Source organism: Nymphalis io, chromosome 8, assembly GCF_905147045.1.
Source record: "Nymphalis io chromosome 8, ilAglIoxx1.1, whole genome shotgun sequence".
NCBI lineage: Eukaryota > Metazoa > Arthropoda > Insecta > Lepidoptera > Nymphalidae > Nymphalis > Nymphalis io.
The window spans coordinates 10,374,973-10,393,267 of NC_065895.1; the positions used below are offsets into that span (position 1 = coordinate 10,374,973).

Sequence of the window (18,295 nt, forward strand, 5' to 3'; positions counted from 1 at the left end):
TTAATTTTAATCGTTCATTCAGAACTAATAATAGAAATGAGCTCGATCATTTGTATCTTTATCTGCTTTTTAACTTCACTTAAACAAGTAATAATCGTGTTATTGTTTTTCTTCAAGTATATCCAAGTCTTTGATATCTCCCATAAATGACTATTACACAAGCATATAAACTTGAATGAATAATATAAGATTATCTTACTTGAATGAGCTTAATCGATCTTTATCTGCTTTTGAGCTGCAATTAAAATACTAAAGTAATAGTTATAGATAAAATTATTTTTGGAAAAAAAATCAACATGTCAGCAGGATTTTTATATATTGTTTTATGTTTATTTTTTATTTTTATTAAACTAAATCCTTTAGTATCCTTTAGTATTTAAAACATACGTAGGAGTCTAAAAATTTGTTCTACTTGTAATATAATCAAAAACAATTAAAATATCACTTTTAATTAACTTATAACGTACTTAATTATGTTTATTTTTTGGCAAGTGTGTGGTACTCTCGGTAGTGAATATTATACAGATGTAATTGATGGCCCCAAGTTTTATTTTCTCATGTTTACATTTAATATCTTGTTATATCACTTAAAATGTTGATCTATTTATTAAAATATGGATAATTAAACACAGTATATACATATGATTATATAAACATACGATTATATTGAAGAGGACTGTCTCTTGTCATGGAGGCCTAACAAGGCAACTTGAATCTTATCGTATAATATAAAATGAGCATTCCTTATTTAGACTATGTTGAAGAGAGACGACGTCGTATCGCAGCCACTAAACGCATGTAGAAACAGGATATTTTCAGCTGTTGATCTTGTTTAAGCTTCGCGGAATACAGTCTTTCAGCAGTTTTTTTTTAATAGAATAGGACGAGCATATGGGCCACCTGATGGTAAGTGGTCACCAAACACCCTTAGACATTGGCATTGTACGAAATGTCAACCATCGCTTACATAGCCAATGCGCCACCAACCTTGGGAACTAAGATTTTATGTCCCTTGTGCCTGTAATTACACTGGCTCACTCACCATTCAAACCGGAACACAACAATATAAAGTATTGCTGTTTTGCGGTAGCATATCTGATGAGTGGGTGGTACCTACGCAGACGAGCTTGTACAAAGCCCTACCACCAGTAACTTTAGTAGGTTTGCGAAAGTCAGCAAAACTAGAAGATCGACGACTTCACCAATAACGAAAACATATTGAATGTTGAGATGATGGAAATTGCTGTTTTGATAATCAAAACGTTATATACAGCAGGTATATCGGCGGGCATAACGGCAGCTATACCGGCAGGCATACCTTCTGTATATAGCTGCTTCTGAAAACATTTGCACAGAATCCACCGAACGAGAATTGAAACGTTCATGCTGAATATCATGTTATTATTAATAATAATAGCCATTTAAATTTCGAATACATTTCACCATATAATCTTATTTTGGTGTGGAAAAGCGGTAAAATAAAAAAATGCTATTTATTCTTTCGAAATTTACCAAAAAAAAGTAATTCGACGTATTGGTTAACAATTTTTCATCTTTACGCTGCCATAACTCGATACATATGAGTCGTACAAAAAAAATGTTGAAACAAAAAATGTGTGAAATTTTATTCATTTTTAGTCGTAGTTCAACCGTTGTACCAGAGTACAAACTTAACATATTTCAAAATTATAACTTCACCACCTTTTGCGAACCAAATGACCATATCTGTCCCTATTGACTGGACGTTAGTAAGTAAGAATTAGGTAAGTGTGTTTAGTTAGAACAAAACTATCAATTTATAAACAGTTTTGAAATTTGCACATATGTATACAATAATTATTCAAATATAACTTCAATAATTCTATTACTAAATCACTACATATCTGTTTAATTAAGTTTGCGAGTTTAATAAACCTGTTTAATTTGATACAGAACTATTCCGCTAGACACTCCATGACATTTACTTGTTTAGTTGCGGTCCGGACGACATATAAGAAGCGGCTCGGATAAAGTTTGACTTCTTATAAATTGTTTTAAGATCATTCTAGAAGATATAAATTTTAAATTTTGTTCTTAAAAGTGTAATAATATATATTTTAATTGTACAAATAATTTTATCTTCAAAAATGGCATTACAAAATGGAAACACGAAGAAAAAATTGAATATTGTTGTTGTTGGTGGAGGATTGGTAAGGATGTTTTCATAATTTTGTTTCAAGTAATAGGTTTTTAATAATATTAATAAATAGTTGTTATTTAATATGATTGTCTAGTTCGTCTATGATTAAAATTGTATTTTTGTAAATATGACAAAATTTATAATTATTTAAGCTTTCGTAATGAGTTGAAATTATTAATATTTTCAAGGATTCTATTATAGTTTGGTACTTAAAATCAGATGCTGATACAAAGCACCATAAATTAAATATATACGCTCACTTTATGAGATTTAATTATGTATTTGTATATTTTTTAAATATTAAGTAATTCACAGTAATAATACAGTTTTTATGGACATATTGGATGACATATTTTAAGTTATTTACAATAAAATTGATCAAAGATAATAATGGGGTCGTACAGCTAGTACTAGTACGCGATAATTGGATGAGCCAACAATGATAGTACGTTAACCTTTCTCTATTAAAATATGACCTATTTATACACGATTCGTAAAATAAATAAATATTGATAGACATTGTAGTTAACGTTAATTTAAAAAAATTATTACTAGTAAATACCATATGTTATTTTGATTCGTAATAAAATACGTAATTATTTAGAATTCCTCGATTTTTTTTTAGAAAATGATTAATTGATTTATTAGAAAAGCGTTAGTTTATAATTTTGTTAGAACCACGTATTGCTTTCATTGGATATATCATTTCAATTAAGGGACATCATCCACATTTAATATAGATAGCATTATATATTTAAGTATCAATTTTGATTACTTGATAACCAAGTTAATTTTATAAACAATAATTTTGTATTAACATTCATTAAATCGATGAAGTGATGTATGAAAATGATTCAATCTTAGTTAATATTATAAATGCGTAAGTAAGTTTGTTTGTTTGTTACGCTATCACGCCTTAACTATCATCACGAAATTTTGCATATACGTTGTCAGGGTAACAGAATGTATATAGGGTACCACTTTCTGACACGCGGTCGGAATAGCTTCCGACCTTATATATGCCGGATATAATATAAAATATACAGGTTATAATGAGTCCTTTAAACCGTTTCGCTATCGCATGTTTTAGGTTGGATCTCTTGAAGCAATTTTTTTGGCGAAACGAGGACATCGAGTGTCCCTCTACGAGTATCGCGAAGGTAAACATGTATGTTAATGTATTTAATTATAAAGTCCTTTAGCGCGTGCTAATATTTATGTTATACAATATATTATAAGTAATCAGTTCCGGGAAATATAATATGCAATAAATAAGATTAATGTAAAAAATATATAGACAATTGAATTGAAATAAAATGATTTGTTTCTAAATATACTTGAGTATGCGTTTTTTTTTCATGGTGTTCTACTTGTTAAAGTTAACATCCTAAGATTTAAAATTTAATTAGTTTAAGTAATAAAATACTTAATATACATTTAAAGTGTTACGATTCGAAGTCTTATGTTATGTATCTACTCGTAAAATCGTTTAAAAATATTTACATAATTCTTAAAGTTTATTTACTACTTGACTTTAGATTTGAGAAAAACTCCACATATTCGAGGGCGTTCGATTAACCTGGCCCTGTCGGTGCGCGGGCGCAAGGCCTTGAAAGGTGTTGGCGTCGAAGACCACATGGTAAACGAACATGGAATACCTATGAGAGCTAGAATGATCCATAGGCCGGATAGCACCACATATTCTATTCCATATGATGCTAGAACAAATCAGGTATTGTACAAATATTAACATTTTTATTTTGTTTTTACATTCTTTTACAGATAAATAATAAAACAATATATTTTTCAGTGTATTTATTCCGTGGGAAGAAATTATTTAAATAACATTCTCTTAAAAGGTAATTCTGAGGTTACATATATATTTTTTAGATTTTTTAGACTTAAGTTTTATTTATATATTTATGAAAAAAAAACAACTTTGCTCCACTGCTTAAAGTTAAAATGAAACGAACAACAACTCCAACAAAAATATTAGTTATAATAAAAATAATTTTGTAATAATATTGAAAAAATATATATTCACATAAAATAAATTCATTTTTTATTTTTACAGAATCTGAAAACTACGACAACGTAAATAAATATTTCAACCATAAACTGATAAAGTCAGACTTTCGAAATGGTTCGCTAACATTCCTTAAGTAAGTATATAATATTTTTTATCTTACAAACCTTATATAATTACAGATAACATTGCCTTCATAAAACATGTGTTAAATGAAGTAAACAAACCTCGTCGAGAATTGGAACAAAGTGCCTTTAATTAATTAATACTTACAAAGTAGTTATCACCTTTTGCATGTAGTATCAAAAAATACAAACACGATGAAACTACACGTTTTCAGAACTGATACAAATGAGACAGTGGATGTAAATGCAGACTTGATCATTGGAGCTGATGGTGCATTTTCAGCAGTGCGAAAAGAAATGATGAAGCAGCCACTCTTCGATTTCAGTCAGCAGTACATAGAACACGGTTACTTAGAGCTGTGCATACCAGCTTCAGAGGATGGTGGCGTTAGTTAAATTCTCTTTTAAACATTTTTAAATCAATTAATCTATGTTTATTTCAGTTTTTAATTTCTATGACAAAACAAATTAAGGAAATTATGTAACCAAGGAACAATATAATGAATGGAATTCGTAGATCGGATAAACACAAATTTTTAAATGAGTGACTATATTGTTTGTTAAACATGTTATACCGGTGAATTATTAAACCTGCTTGATTTTTCAATAATCCCGCTTCCATGTGGTAACGAGCATATCTTTGTAATTTTTGTAATAAGGGAAATCCTCTTGTCGTATACATAGCTGACATGATGTTATTTGTATATTGAGATCTGTCCAATTTATGATGACCTTTGCCATCAATGTATTTAAATTCTCTGATTTTGTAGCCGTAATTCAATTCAATGGCGTAAAAATCATTTCTATTTGCTACCGTATTTAATGCTCTGTCAATATTTTTACATTGATTGATGACTTTCCCTGGTAATGTCCTATTGTACTTAAATTGAAAAAAAATCCTTGTGTTTTCACTTATACATGGTTTAAATGGCAAGGAGTTCAAATCTCTCTTGGCATACGCTACTTTTTCAATAGACTTAGTCGTTAGCAATGTATAAAAAGCTGTGTTATAAAAACTAGTAATAAAAAATGTGAACCAAACCCAAACTATGATAATTTTTCGTAATTTCTTTAGGCGTAATAATTTTTCGTTTGTGTTTCCGAAAATATATCCCCATAATACAAGCGCTAATCTCCTTGCATCATTAAGTCCCATAAAATATCGGCCGGTAAATATAGTTAACATGGTAATGAAAAAATAGCATACAACTATTAATACCCAGATGCTTCCACTAAATTGTTGATAAACTTTTGTCCAATAGACCTCACCTTTTGCTGGAGTAAATAAGAAAAAAGATGAATAACTGTAACCCCAGATGCAATCAAACAATTCGAAACGATTCAGCATCAACAGATAACCTCCAGCAACAATACTGACTGTATTATTTTGTAAATATCTCAATGATCCAGTACTCGTCCAGTTCGGTAAAACGACTCCATACCCAAGTCCTGGTCCTACTAGAATGTATTCTAGTGTTATGTTTTCTCGTTTTGCGAAATTTGCTAGCATGTATTGCTCTAGACCCTGAATGTTTTTTTGCAAATAAGAATATTCTTTATTTGTTGCATAAATAAAATTTGGAATATCTTCAGATCCTGCGATTGTTATTGTACAATTGCGATATTCAACTTCCAAGTGATCGTAATTCGTTTTTATATTATTAACATCATCACAATTTGTTATATTTAGCACTTCATCGAAGGATATTCCACATGCATTCTTATCGAATGGATTATAGGTATTTATTTTTAAGTTACCAATTTCTGATTTTGTCAACAAAATAATATTAAAAATATTTAATTTCAACAACAATTTAAATACCTCTTTATATTCTGTCATTTTTAAGTCATATATCAGTATAATAAACTGTGCTTTCGGATTCCATGCTGTATTTTTTGGTAAGTTGTTAAAATTTAAGTAAAATTGCAAATAGTCCTTCAGAGATGTTACATAAAGATCAGACCAGATGAGCCAGTCTTGTCTTTGAAATGATCGGATTATAAATTTGTAACAGTTTTTATGGCTTAATAACTTGTATAATGGTACCATATAAATCTCTGTCGAAATTAAGGTGATGAGGGTGTTACAAGGAATATATTTGTAAGTTATTAAGGCTGTGCAGTCGGCTGCAGAATTTAAAAACAAATCACTGTTATTTCTATTATTTAAATCAATTAGATTCGATGACGTACTAGTTATAATACATATAAATGAAATGTATAGCCTTTTTAATTTCATGTTGTCACAGACAAGTTAGTCGTATGATTCTACGCGGCGTAATAGATGGATTGGAAGTTATTATCGATTTTTGTAACGAATACTTATTGGCTTATCGTATCAAGATTTTTATGATAAATGCTGTTCTAATGATTGTTTACAGTATATGTATTGTTTCTTACAATGATTTATTATTTTTTTCTGAACTAACAATTGTAATTTTGTTTATAATGTGTGCTTAAGTATACATTATTAAATCAACTATAGTATATACATGTAGCTTAAAATAATACCACATTCTTAAATTTAAAAAAGTGGTTTATTTTTATATGACCTCGACTATATACCAAATTCCAAATACATATTATGTTACATTATGTATTTGAATGTGTGTTTTAATAATAGTGGAAGAATAATTTTTTTTTACAAAAAATAATTTATATATTTATTATTTTTAGTTTCAGATGCCACCAAATTATTTGCACATTTGGCCAAGAGGAAATTTTATGATGATTGCTTTACCAAATCAAGATTGTTCTTGGACAGTAACATTATTCATGCCATTTAAGAGTTTCAAGAACATTGACACTGACGAAAAGCTTATGAATTTCTTCCATAAATATTTTCCCGACTCCATACCTTTGATCGGTGAAAAGAAATTAATTGAGGACTTCTTTGGAGGATCTCCGTCTCCACTTGTTGCTATTAAGGTATAATGTAATTTTATAAAATAGCCAATTTGTTGACTGGCTTTTGATTTGAAAAATCCACTTTATCTTAAGTAATTGCGTAATTAGCGTGGTGGAGTTCCAAACCTTGTCTTCAAATTTGGAGACTAAGAGTCCAGTAGTGGAAAATTCACAGCCTGTTACTTACTGACTAACTAAATGCTAATGTCTTTCTCAAATAAACTGTATTATTTAAATTCAACTTTTATCTCTTTGACTAGCCGATTGGCATAGTTGGTAGATACTTGCCTTTCACGCCGAAGGTTGTGAGTCCGATTCCCACCCAGGACAGACATTTGTGCATGAACATATCTGTTTGTCCTGAGTCTGGGTGTAATTATCTATATAAGTATGTATTTTAAAAAGAAAAGTAGTATATGTAGTATATCAGTTGTCTGGTTTCCATAGCACAAGCTCTGCTTAATTTGGGATCAGATGGCCGTGTGTGAATAATGTCCCAGGATATTATTATTATCTATATTTTGATTTAATTTCTAGTGCCGTCCATACAATGTTAGCGATAAGGCTCTTATAATAGGCGATGCGGCACACGCAGTGGTACCTTTCTATGGTCAGGGAATGAACGCTGGCTTTGAAGACTGCTATATCCTGAATGAGCTGTTCCAAAAACATAACGATAATGTTGCTAACATTCTCCAAGAGTTCTCAGATTCAAGATGGAAAGACGCTTTCGCGATTAGTGATCTGGCCATGTATAATTATATAGAGGTAATTTGATTTTTACATTACAACTTACAATAATTATTTCATCAATCAATAACATTTAACAGTGTTATTTGTTAATGTTATTTGCTTTGCATAAAAAAGCTAATAGGATCTTTATGAAAATTACGATTTTGTTTAGACACAAACATGAACTTATCTGTTTTGGATGGAGAAAATACTACAGTAGTCTAGTTAGAAATATGTGTTTCAATATAGCGTTATCAAATTGTTTCGATTTATACGTTACAGATGCGTGACTTGGTGACTCGTCCCTCGTATCGAATCCGAAAGGCCATGGATGATTTTATATTTTGGTTTTTGCCTGATTTGTGGGTACCTCTTTACAATTCTGTCACTTTTTCAACGATGCCATATAGTCAGTGCGTGAAAAATCGACAGTGGCAAAATAAGGTATTAGGGGTATTTTATTGTTTATTTTCTCTGTGCTTATTAACTTAAATGAAATGATTATTTTAGTCTGAACTGAACTATACTATAGTTATACATATTAAACGGAATCTTATAACGAAGTTGTGTTCACCAAATGGTATTTATTCATTTTAATTTTTCTTTCTGATATTTTGTAATTTTTCTTCTATTGCAGGTGCTCATCGTCGCCATGATGTTAATAATTCTTTTATGCTTATACATTTATTTTTATTTCAAATGATATTAGATTATCAGAATGTCTTCTATTAAAGTAGCCAGTCTTATATTTCCATGATTAATATGTAATGTGTTGTTATTTTGAAATAAAATTGTTTTAATTTATTTTAATCTTTGATTACAGTTATTTTAATTTACCAGGATACAAATCAAATATAGGCTAGTCGGAATTTATGTAACCTCATTAGACATAATCAAAAACCACTTTTACAACGTGAGACGTGTCAAAGTCAATAATCTTTATTTAGTATAGAAGCGTTACACTTGCTTATCGAGTGCCTAAAATCTATCACTAGTTCGGAAATAAAAATCTTAGAACTGAGAAGAAAACGACGAAATAAACTCAGCGGATTTTTTTAATATCATTTTTACAGTTATAGGTATTATAAAACAATAGATTTTTTTAAATGACCTGAAGGCGACCGTTTTATTCGTTCGTTTTTGCTTATATCATTCAATCATACTGTGGAATTACAGACGTCAATCAACGGATATTAGTCTTAAGCACATTCACAGAAGGTCAGTATTTACAGGGCCGTTTTTAACGAATCGGACTAATAATATACATATAATTTTATATTATTATTTATTAATATTATCTATTATTTTTCATTACCTCTGAATTTTCATGTGCTTAATTTCTGTTTATAATTCATCTCGTGCTCGGGTTCGGTGAAGGGAAACATCGTGAGGAAACCTGCATGTGTCTAATTTCATCGAAATTCTGCCACATGTGTATTCCACCAACCCGCATTGGAGTGTAGTGGAATAAGCTCCAAACCTTCTCTTAGCCCAGCGGTTGAACATTTACAGGCTGTTACTGTTAAGAGATAAAATGTTTATAAATAATAAACAAGTTTTAATGTGTTTGTGTGTCAATGGTATTAATTTATAAAATTCAATAAATATGTAGAATCACAAATACATAAAACGTAGAAAGAAAAAAATATATCACATAACTTAAATGTTTTTCAATTTTTATTAGATAAATTAATCGTTCTAGAAGGCGTCGTATTTATAATTATATTCAGTTGTTATTCTAACGTAACTTAAATATTCATATTACTATTATCCGAATATATACCTTTACATGGATAATGAAGAACATACTTTCAACATGAAAACTGACATCTCTTAGAGAAAGATACACATTTTTGAAAAACAGAAGAATACTATGAGTTATCATAGTTTAAATGTCTGTAAAGTTTAAGGGACAATTGATACTGGAGGAGTCTATTCGATTTGAAATAAAATTGAAGAAGTTATTGTATTATTTATTCATAAGGACAAAGTTGTTTGCACGTTTTTTTTATTAAATAATCCTATTTTCTCTAATCTATACAATCTTATTACTATTTGCGTTAAGAACTTGTGTGCATTGTATTTTATCAAATCGGTGCCTGTGTTCTTATAATTATATTATACCATTAATAGTTTTATAAGCATATTACGTCTTTTATTTGGAGATACATAACAATACTGTTCTAGCCAAAAGCTTTAAGTTAATTTTTCATTACAACTATGGGAAAAGTATACACACTGAATTATTTAACTCTAACTCTAATTCCAAACGACGTTACTATTTAAAATTTAAATAAAATTTTATTTGTTTATGTTACAGAAATTTACGTAAGCCATCGAAATCGAAACTGTACGTTCCTAGAAACAAGACACAGACACTGAAGATTCTTATTATGAAAAAGATGAGTGAGCAAGTAATTAGTTAATCGATACTTCGTCTTCTTCTTTCCAATGTCAATTTAATAATGATAGACAGGGCGAAATCTAATCAACTTTACTTTTTATTTCTATAATAAGACAAATGAAGGAAAGGATATAACCAAGGAACAATATACTGAAGTGAATTCTAAAGTCAGATAAGCGAGAAACCGTAAATGTACGGCCAATATGTTTAGTTTTTCTTATATTATACCAGTGATATATTGTTTTCTTTTGTTTTTTCAATAATCCCGATTCGAGGTGGTAGTGAGCGTATTTTTGGATTTTTTCTTTTAAAGGGAATCCTTTTTTTATGTACATAACATATTCTACACCATTCCCAAAATTAATCTGTTTCAATTTATTGTTGCCCTTGTCATCGATATATTTAAACTTTCTGATATAATACCTATAATCGATTTCAACAGTGTAAAAATTATCGCTATCTGCTACTATATCTAATGAAAAACTTTGCTGACACCTACGAGGTGATTCTCCAAAAAAACTAAAATTGTAATTATTTTTAAAGAACAAATAAATATCGTTGCTTATACAGGGCTTCAATCGCAAAGAACGTAGATTATCTGGAGTAAATGTTTCTTGTCTTGTTTCTTTGGCTGTAATTAAGCTGAACAAAGCGGTGCTGTAAAAACTGGAGATTAAAAATGTAAACCAAATCCATACAATGATAATTATTCGTAATTTTTTCATGCGTAACAATTTGTTGCTAGTGTTAGCAAATGATATGTATTTACCCACAATTTAAGCGGTAAGTTATTTATAAAGTTTATCTTCTTCGAAATATCGACTGACCAAAATAGTTACAACAGTAACAAAAACAAATGAAAGACAAATCAAAGTCCAAGTAGTAACGCTAAATGGTCGATAAACTGTTTTGATTCCAACTAATGTCACTTGGGGCTGGCGTAAATAAGAGCAACCTTCTTTAATCATATCCCCAGATGCAAGCGCAGCGGTAGTGATTGTACAATTACGAAATTTATTTTCTAAATGCTTGTAGTTTATTCTGATGGTGTCTACAACTTCGCAGTTTTTTATTTTACTTATTATTTTATCGAAGTATTTTCCACAAGAATTGTTTTTGAATGGGTTATAGGTAATTAGTTTGAATTCACCGTTTTTCGATTTTGTAAGTAGAAGAATATTATAAATGTTGAATTTCAAGAGTAATTTAAAGATATCATCATATTCTGACCATTTTGAGTCGTATATTATTATAATAAACTGTGCTGTTGGATTCCATGCTGTATCTCTTGATAACTCTTTCAAACTTGAGAATAGTTGGATACTGTTTTTTGTAGACATTATATAAACATCAGAACTATTGATCCATTTTTGTGTTTTTATTGATCGTTCAATAAAATTGTAACATTTTTTATCGCTCCATAACCTATTTAACGGATCCGTATGATCGATTGTAGAAATGACCGTGATGAGAGTGCCACAAGGAACATGTTTGTAAATGATAACTGTTATACAATCAATTGCGTATTTGAAAAATAAATCCTTGGTGTCTTCTGTGTTAGATACATTTTTATATAAGTGTATTAAATTCGATGAAGACGTCGTAAGAATGAAAACAAATGAAATAGATATAAGCGTTAATTGCATGAGACATAGCATAGACAATTGAGACACTGGTATGCGACTTGACTAGTAGAAAATATGATTTCACGTCATGTAATCGAACTTTGTATAAAAGTACTAATTATACCTTACCGTAACAATTTTGTTTGATATATTATTTTCTTTTAATGTGAACAGGGAATTATGATATATAAATATGTTTGATGTTTTATGTTATGTACATAGAACTTGGTTACTTAGAGCTGTGCATACTAGCTTCAGAGTATGGTGGAGTTAGTTAAATTCTCTTTTAAACATTTTTAAATCAATTAATCTACGTTTCTTCCAGTTTTTAATTTCTATAATAAAACAAATTATGGAAATTATGTAACCAAAGAACAATATAATGAATGGAATTCGTAGATCGGATAAACACAAATTTTTAAATGAGTGACTATATTGTTTGTTAAACATGTTATACCTGTGAATTATTAAACCTGCTTGATTTTTCAATAATCCCGCTTCCATGTGGTAACGAGCATATCTTTGTAATTTTTGTAATAAGGGAAATCCTCTTGTCGTATACATAGCTGACATGATGTTATTTGTATATTGAGATCTGTCCAATTTATGATGACCTTTGCCATCAATGTATTTAAATTCTCTGATTTTGTAGCGGTAATCCAATTCAATGGCGTAAAAATCATTTCTATTTGCTACCGTATTTAATGCTCTGTCAATATTTTTACATTGATTGATGACTTTCCCTGGTAATGTCCTATTGTATTTAAATTGAAAAAAATTCCTTGTGTTTTCACTTATACATGGCTTAAATGGCAAGGAGTTCAAATCTCTCTGGGCATACGCTACTTTTTCAATAGACTTAGTCGTTAGCAATGTATAAAAAGCTGTGTTATAAAAACTAGTAATAAAAAATGTGAACCAAACCCAAACTATGACAATTTTTCGTAATTTAATTAGGCGTAATAATTTTTCGTTTGTGTTTCCGAAAGTATATCCCCATAATACAAGCGCTAATCTCCTTGCATCATTAAGTCCCATAAAATATCGGCCGGTAAATAAAGTTAACATGGTAATGAAAAAATAGCATACAACTATTAATACCCAGATGCTTCCACTAAATTGTTGATAAACTTTTTTCCAATAGACCTCACCTTTTGCTGGAGTAAATAAGAAAAAAGATGAATAACTGTAACCCCAGATGCAATCAAACAATTCGAAACGATTCAGCATCAACAGATAACCTCCAGCAACAATACTGACTGTATTATTTTGTAAATATCTCAATGATCCAGTACTCGTCCAGTTCGGTAAAACGACTCCATACCCAAGTCCTGGTCCTACTAGAATGTATTCTAGTGTTATGTTTTCTCGTTTTGCGAAATTTGCGAGCAAGTATTGCTCTAGACCCTGATTGTTTTTTTGCAAATAAGAATATTCTTTATTTGTTGCATAAATAAAATTTGGAATATCTTCAGATCCTGCGATTGTTATTGTACAATTGCGATATTCAACTTCCAAGTGATCGTAATTCGTTTTTATATTATTAACATCATCACAATTTGTTATATTTAGCACTTCATCGAAGGATATTCCACATGCATTCTTATCGAATGGATTATAGGTATTTATTTTTAAGTTACCAATTTCTGATTTTGTCAACAAAATAATATTAAAAATATTTAATTTCAACAACAATTTAAATACCTCTTTATATTCTGTCATTTTTAAGTCATATATCAGTATAATAAACTGTGCTTTCGGATTCCATGCTGTATTTTTTGGTAAGTTGTTAAAATTTAAGTAAAATTGCAAATAGTCCTTCAGAGATGTTACATAAAGATCAGACCAGATGAGCCAGTCTTGTCTTTGAAATGATCGGATTATAAATTTGTAACAGTTTTTATGGCTTAATAACTTGTATAATGGTACCATATAAATCTCTGTCGAAATTAAGGTGATGAGGGTGTTACAAGGAATATATTTGTAAGTTATTAAGGCTGTGCAGTCGGCTGCAGAATTTAAAAACAAATCACTGTTATTTCTATTATTTAAATCAATTAGATTCGATGACGTACTAGTTATAATACATATAAATGAAATGTATAGCCTTTTTAATTTCATGTTGTCACAGACAAGTTAGTCGTATGATTCTACGCGGCGTAATAGATGGATTGGAAGTTATTATCGATTTTTGTAACGAATACTTATTGGCTTATCGTATCAAGATTTTTATGATAAATGCTGTTCTAATGATTGTTTACAGTATATGTATTGTTTCTTACAATGATTTATTATTTTTTTCTGAACTAACAATTGTAATTTTGTTTATAATGTGTGCTTAAGTATACATTATTAAATCAACTATAGTATATACATGTAGCTTAAAATAATACCACATTCTTAAATTTAAAAAAGTGGTTTATTTTTATATGACCTCGACTATATACCAAATTCCAAATACATATTATGTTACATTATGTATTTGAATGTGTGTTTTAATAATAGTGGAAGAATAATTTTTTTTTACAAAAAATAATTTATATATTTATTATTTTTAGTTTCAGATGCCACCAAATTATTTGCACATTTGGCCAAGAGGAAATTTTATGATGATTGCTTTACCAAATCAAGATTGTTCTTGGACAGTAACATTATTCATGCCATTTAAGAGTTTCAAGAACATTGACACTGACGAAAAGCTTATGAATTTCTTCCATAAATATTTTCCCGACTCCATACCTTTGATCGGTGAAAAGAAATTAATTGAGGACTTCTTTGGAGGATCTCCGTCTCCACTTGTTGCTATTAAGGTATAATGTAATTTTATAAAATAGCCAATTTGTTGACTGGCTTTTGATTTGAAAAATCCACTTTATCTTAAGTAATTGCGTAATTAGCGTGGTGGAGTTCCAAACCTTGTCTTCAAATTTGGAGACTAAGAGTCCAGTAGTGGAAAATTCACAGCCTGTTACTTACTGACTAACTAAATGCTAATGTCTTTCTCAAATAAACTGTATTATTTAAATTCAACTTTTATCTCTTTGACTAGCCGATTGGCATAGTTGGTAGATACTTGCCTTTCACGCCGAAGGTTGTGAGTCCGATTCCCACCCAGGACAGACATTTGTGCATGAACATATCTGTTTGTCCTGAGTCTGGGTGTAATTATCTATATAAGTATGTATTTTAAAAAGAAAAGTAGTATATGTAGTATATCAGTTGTCTGGTTTCCATAGCACAAGCTCTGCTTAATTTGGGATCAGATGGCCGTGTGTGAATAATGTCCCAGGATATTATTATTATCTATATTTTGATTTAATTTCTAGTGCCGTCCATACAATGTTAGCGATAAGGCTCTTATAATAGGCGATGCGGCACACGCAGTGGTACCTTTCTATGGTCAGGGAATGAACGCTGGCTTTGAAGACTGCTATATCCTGAATGAGCTGTTCCAAAAACATAACGATAATGTTGCTAACATTCTCCAAGAGTTCTCAGATTCAAGATGGAAAGACGCTTTCGCGATTAGTGATCTGGCCATGTATAATTATATAGAGGTAATTTGATTTTTACATTACAACTTACAATAATTATTTCATCAATCAATAACATTTAACAGTGTTATTTGTTAATGTTATTTGCTTTGCATAAAAAAGCTAATAGGATCTTTATGAAAATTACGATTTTGTTTAGACACAAACATGAACTTATCTGTTTTGGATGGAGAAAATACTACAGTAGTCTAGTTAGAAATATGTGTTTCAATATAGCGTTATCAAATTGTTTCGATTTATACGTTACAGATGCGTGACTTGGTGACTCGTCCCTCGTATCGAATCCGAAAGGCCATGGATGATTTTATATTTTGGTTTTTGCCTGATTTGTGGGTACCTCTTTACAATTCTGTCACTTTTTCAACGATGCCATATAGTCAGTGCGTGAAAAATCGACAGTGGCAAAATAAGGTATTAGGGGTATTTTATTGTTTATTTTCTCTGTGCTTATTAACTTAAATGAAATGATTATTTTAGTCTGAACTGAACTATACTATAGTTATACATATTAAACGGAATCTTATAACGAAGTTGTGTTCACCAAATGGTATTTATTCATTTTAATTTTTCTTTCTGATATTTTGTAATTTTTCTTCTATTGCAGGTGCTCATCGTCGCCATGATGTTAATAATTCTTTTATGCTTATACATTTATTTTTATTTCAAATGATATTAGATTATCAGAATGTCTTCTATTAAAGTAGCCAGTCTTATATTTCCATGATTAATATGTAATGTGTTGTTATTTTGAAATAAAATTGTTTTAATTTATTTTAATCTTTGATTACAGTTATTTTAATTTACCAGGATACAAATCAAATATAGGCTAGTCGGAATTTATGTAACCTCATTAGACATAATCAAAAACCACTTTTACAACGTGAGACGTGTCAAAGTCAATAATCTTTATTTAGTATAGAAGCGTTACACTTGCTTATCGAGTGCCTAAAATCTATCACTAGTTCGGAAATAAAAATCTTAGAACTGAGAAGAAAACGACGAAATAAACTCAGCGGATTTTTTTAATATCATTTTTACAGTTATAGGTATTATAAAACAATAGATTTTTTTAAATGACCTGAAGGCGACCGTTTTATTCGTTCGTTTTTGCTTATATCATTCAATCATACTGTGGAATTACAGACGTCAATCAACGGATATTAGTCTTAAGCACATTCACAGAAGGTCAGTATTTACAGGGCCGTTTTTAACGAATCGGACTAATAATATACATATAATTTTATATTATTATTTATTAATATTATCTATTATTTTTCATTACCTCTGAATTTTCATGTGCTTAATTTCTGTTTATAATTCATCTCGTGCTCGGGTTCGGTGAAGGGAAACATCGTGAGGAAACCTGCATGTGTCTAATTTCATCGAAATTCTGCCACATGTGTATTCCACCAACCCGCATTGGAGTGTAGTGGAATAAGCTCCAAACCTTCTCTTAGCCCAGCGGTTGAACATTTACAGGCTGTTACTGTTAAGAGATAAAATGTTTATAAATAATAAACAAGTTTTAATGTGTTTGTGTGTCAATGGTATTAATTTATAAAATTCAATAAATATGTAGAATCACAAATACATAAAACGTAGAAAGAAAAAAATATATCACATAACTTAAATGTTTTTCAATTTTTATTAGATAAATTAATCGTTCTAGAAGGCGTCGTATTTATAATTATATTCAGTTGTTATTCTAACGTAACTTAAATATTCATATTACTATTATCCGAATATATACCTTTACATGGATAATGAAGAACATACTTTCAACATGAAAACTGACATCTCTTAGAGAAAGATACACATTTTTGAAAAACAGAAGAATACTATGAGTTATCATAGTTTAAATGTCTGTAAAGTTTAAGGGACAATTGATACTGGAGGAGTCTATTCGATTTGAAATAAAATTGAAGAAGTTATTGTATTATTTATTCATAAGGACAAAGTTGTTTGCACGTTTTTTTTATTAAATAATCCTATTTTCTCTAATCTATACAATCTTATTACTATTTGCGTTAAGAACTTGTGTGCATTGTATTTTATCAAATCGGTGCCTGTGTTCTTATAATTATATTATACCATTAATAGTTTTATAAGCATATTACGTCTTTTATTTGGAGATACATAACAATACTGTTCTAGCCAAAAGCTTTAAGTTAATTTTTCATTACAACTATGGGAAAAGTATACACACTGAATTATTTAACTCTAACTCTAATTCCAAACGACGTTACTGTTTAAAATTTAAATAAAATTTTATTTGTTTATGTTACAGAAATTTACGTAAGCCATCGAAATCGAAACTGTACGTTCCTAGAAACAAGACACAGACACTGAAGATTCTTATTATGAAAAAGATGAGTGAGCAAGTAATTAGTTAATCGATACTTCGTCTTCTTCTTTCCAATGTCAATTTAATAATGATAGACAGGGCGAAATCTAATCAACTTTACTTTTTATTTCTATAATAAGACAAATGAAGGAAAGGATATAACCAAGGAACAATATACTGAAGTGAATTCTAAAGTCAGATAAGCGGGAAACCGTAAATGTACGGCCAATATGTTTAGTTTTTCTTATATTATACCAGTGATATATTGTTTTCTTCTGTTTTTTCAATAATCCCGATTCGAGGTGGTAGTGAGCATATTTTTGGATTTTTTCTTTTAAAGGGAATCCTTTTTTTATGTACATAACATATTCTACACCATTCCCAAAATTAATCTGTTTC

The 18,295-nt window shown here is 29.7% G+C and overlaps 2 protein-coding genes across 3 annotated transcripts; one reads left to right on the top strand and one right to left on the bottom strand.

Annotated features, from left to right (window-relative positions):
• Positions 1 to 1,961: 1,961 nt before the first annotated feature.
• On the top strand, positions 1,962 to 16,329 carry LOC126770023 (kynurenine 3-monooxygenase). Of its 2 annotated transcripts, none has more exons than XM_050489144.1 (10): positions 1,962 to 2,189; positions 3,270 to 3,339; positions 3,718 to 3,911; positions 3,990 to 4,038; positions 4,254 to 4,341; positions 4,546 to 4,717; positions 7,007 to 7,258; positions 7,775 to 8,005; positions 8,252 to 8,413; positions 16,157 to 16,329. In XM_050489144.1, exons 1-10 carry the CDS (start codon positions 2,127 to 2,129, stop codon positions 16,220 to 16,222), a joined length of 1,347 nt encoding a protein of 448 aa, XP_050345101.1. In that variant the 5' UTR covers positions 1,962 to 2,126; the 3' UTR covers positions 16,223 to 16,329. The 2 variants fall into 2 exon arrangements, with proteins under 2 accessions (XP_050345101.1, XP_050345100.1); XM_050489143.1 differs by lacking the exon at positions 16,157 to 16,329 and adding an exon at positions 8,607 to 8,773.
• Positions 12,269 to 14,461, bottom strand: LOC126770138 (uncharacterized). The gene is made up of 2 exons (XM_050489324.1): positions 14,446 to 14,461; positions 12,269 to 14,007 (listed from the first exon to the last, which is right to left on the bottom strand). The coding sequence occupies exons 1-2, from the start codon at positions 14,459 to 14,461 to the stop codon at positions 12,269 to 12,271; spliced, it is 1,755 nt and encodes a 584-aa protein (XP_050345281.1).
• Positions 16,330 to 18,295: the final 1,966 nt, after the last annotated feature.

Excerpts from the sequence above, each read along its gene's own strand:
- LOC126770023 (XM_050489144.1), top strand. The coding sequence starts at position 2,127 with ATGGCATTACAAAATGGAAACACGAAGAAAAAATTGAATATTGTTGTT. Across the intron at positions 3,340-3,717 it reads CCTCTACGAGTATCGCGAAG|ATTTGAGAAAAACTCCACAT; the intron begins GTAAACATGTAT and ends ACTTGACTTTAG. Across the intron at positions 4,342-4,545 it reads GGTTCGCTAACATTCCTTAA|AACTGATACAAATGAGACAG; the intron begins GTAAGTATATAA and ends ACACGTTTTCAG.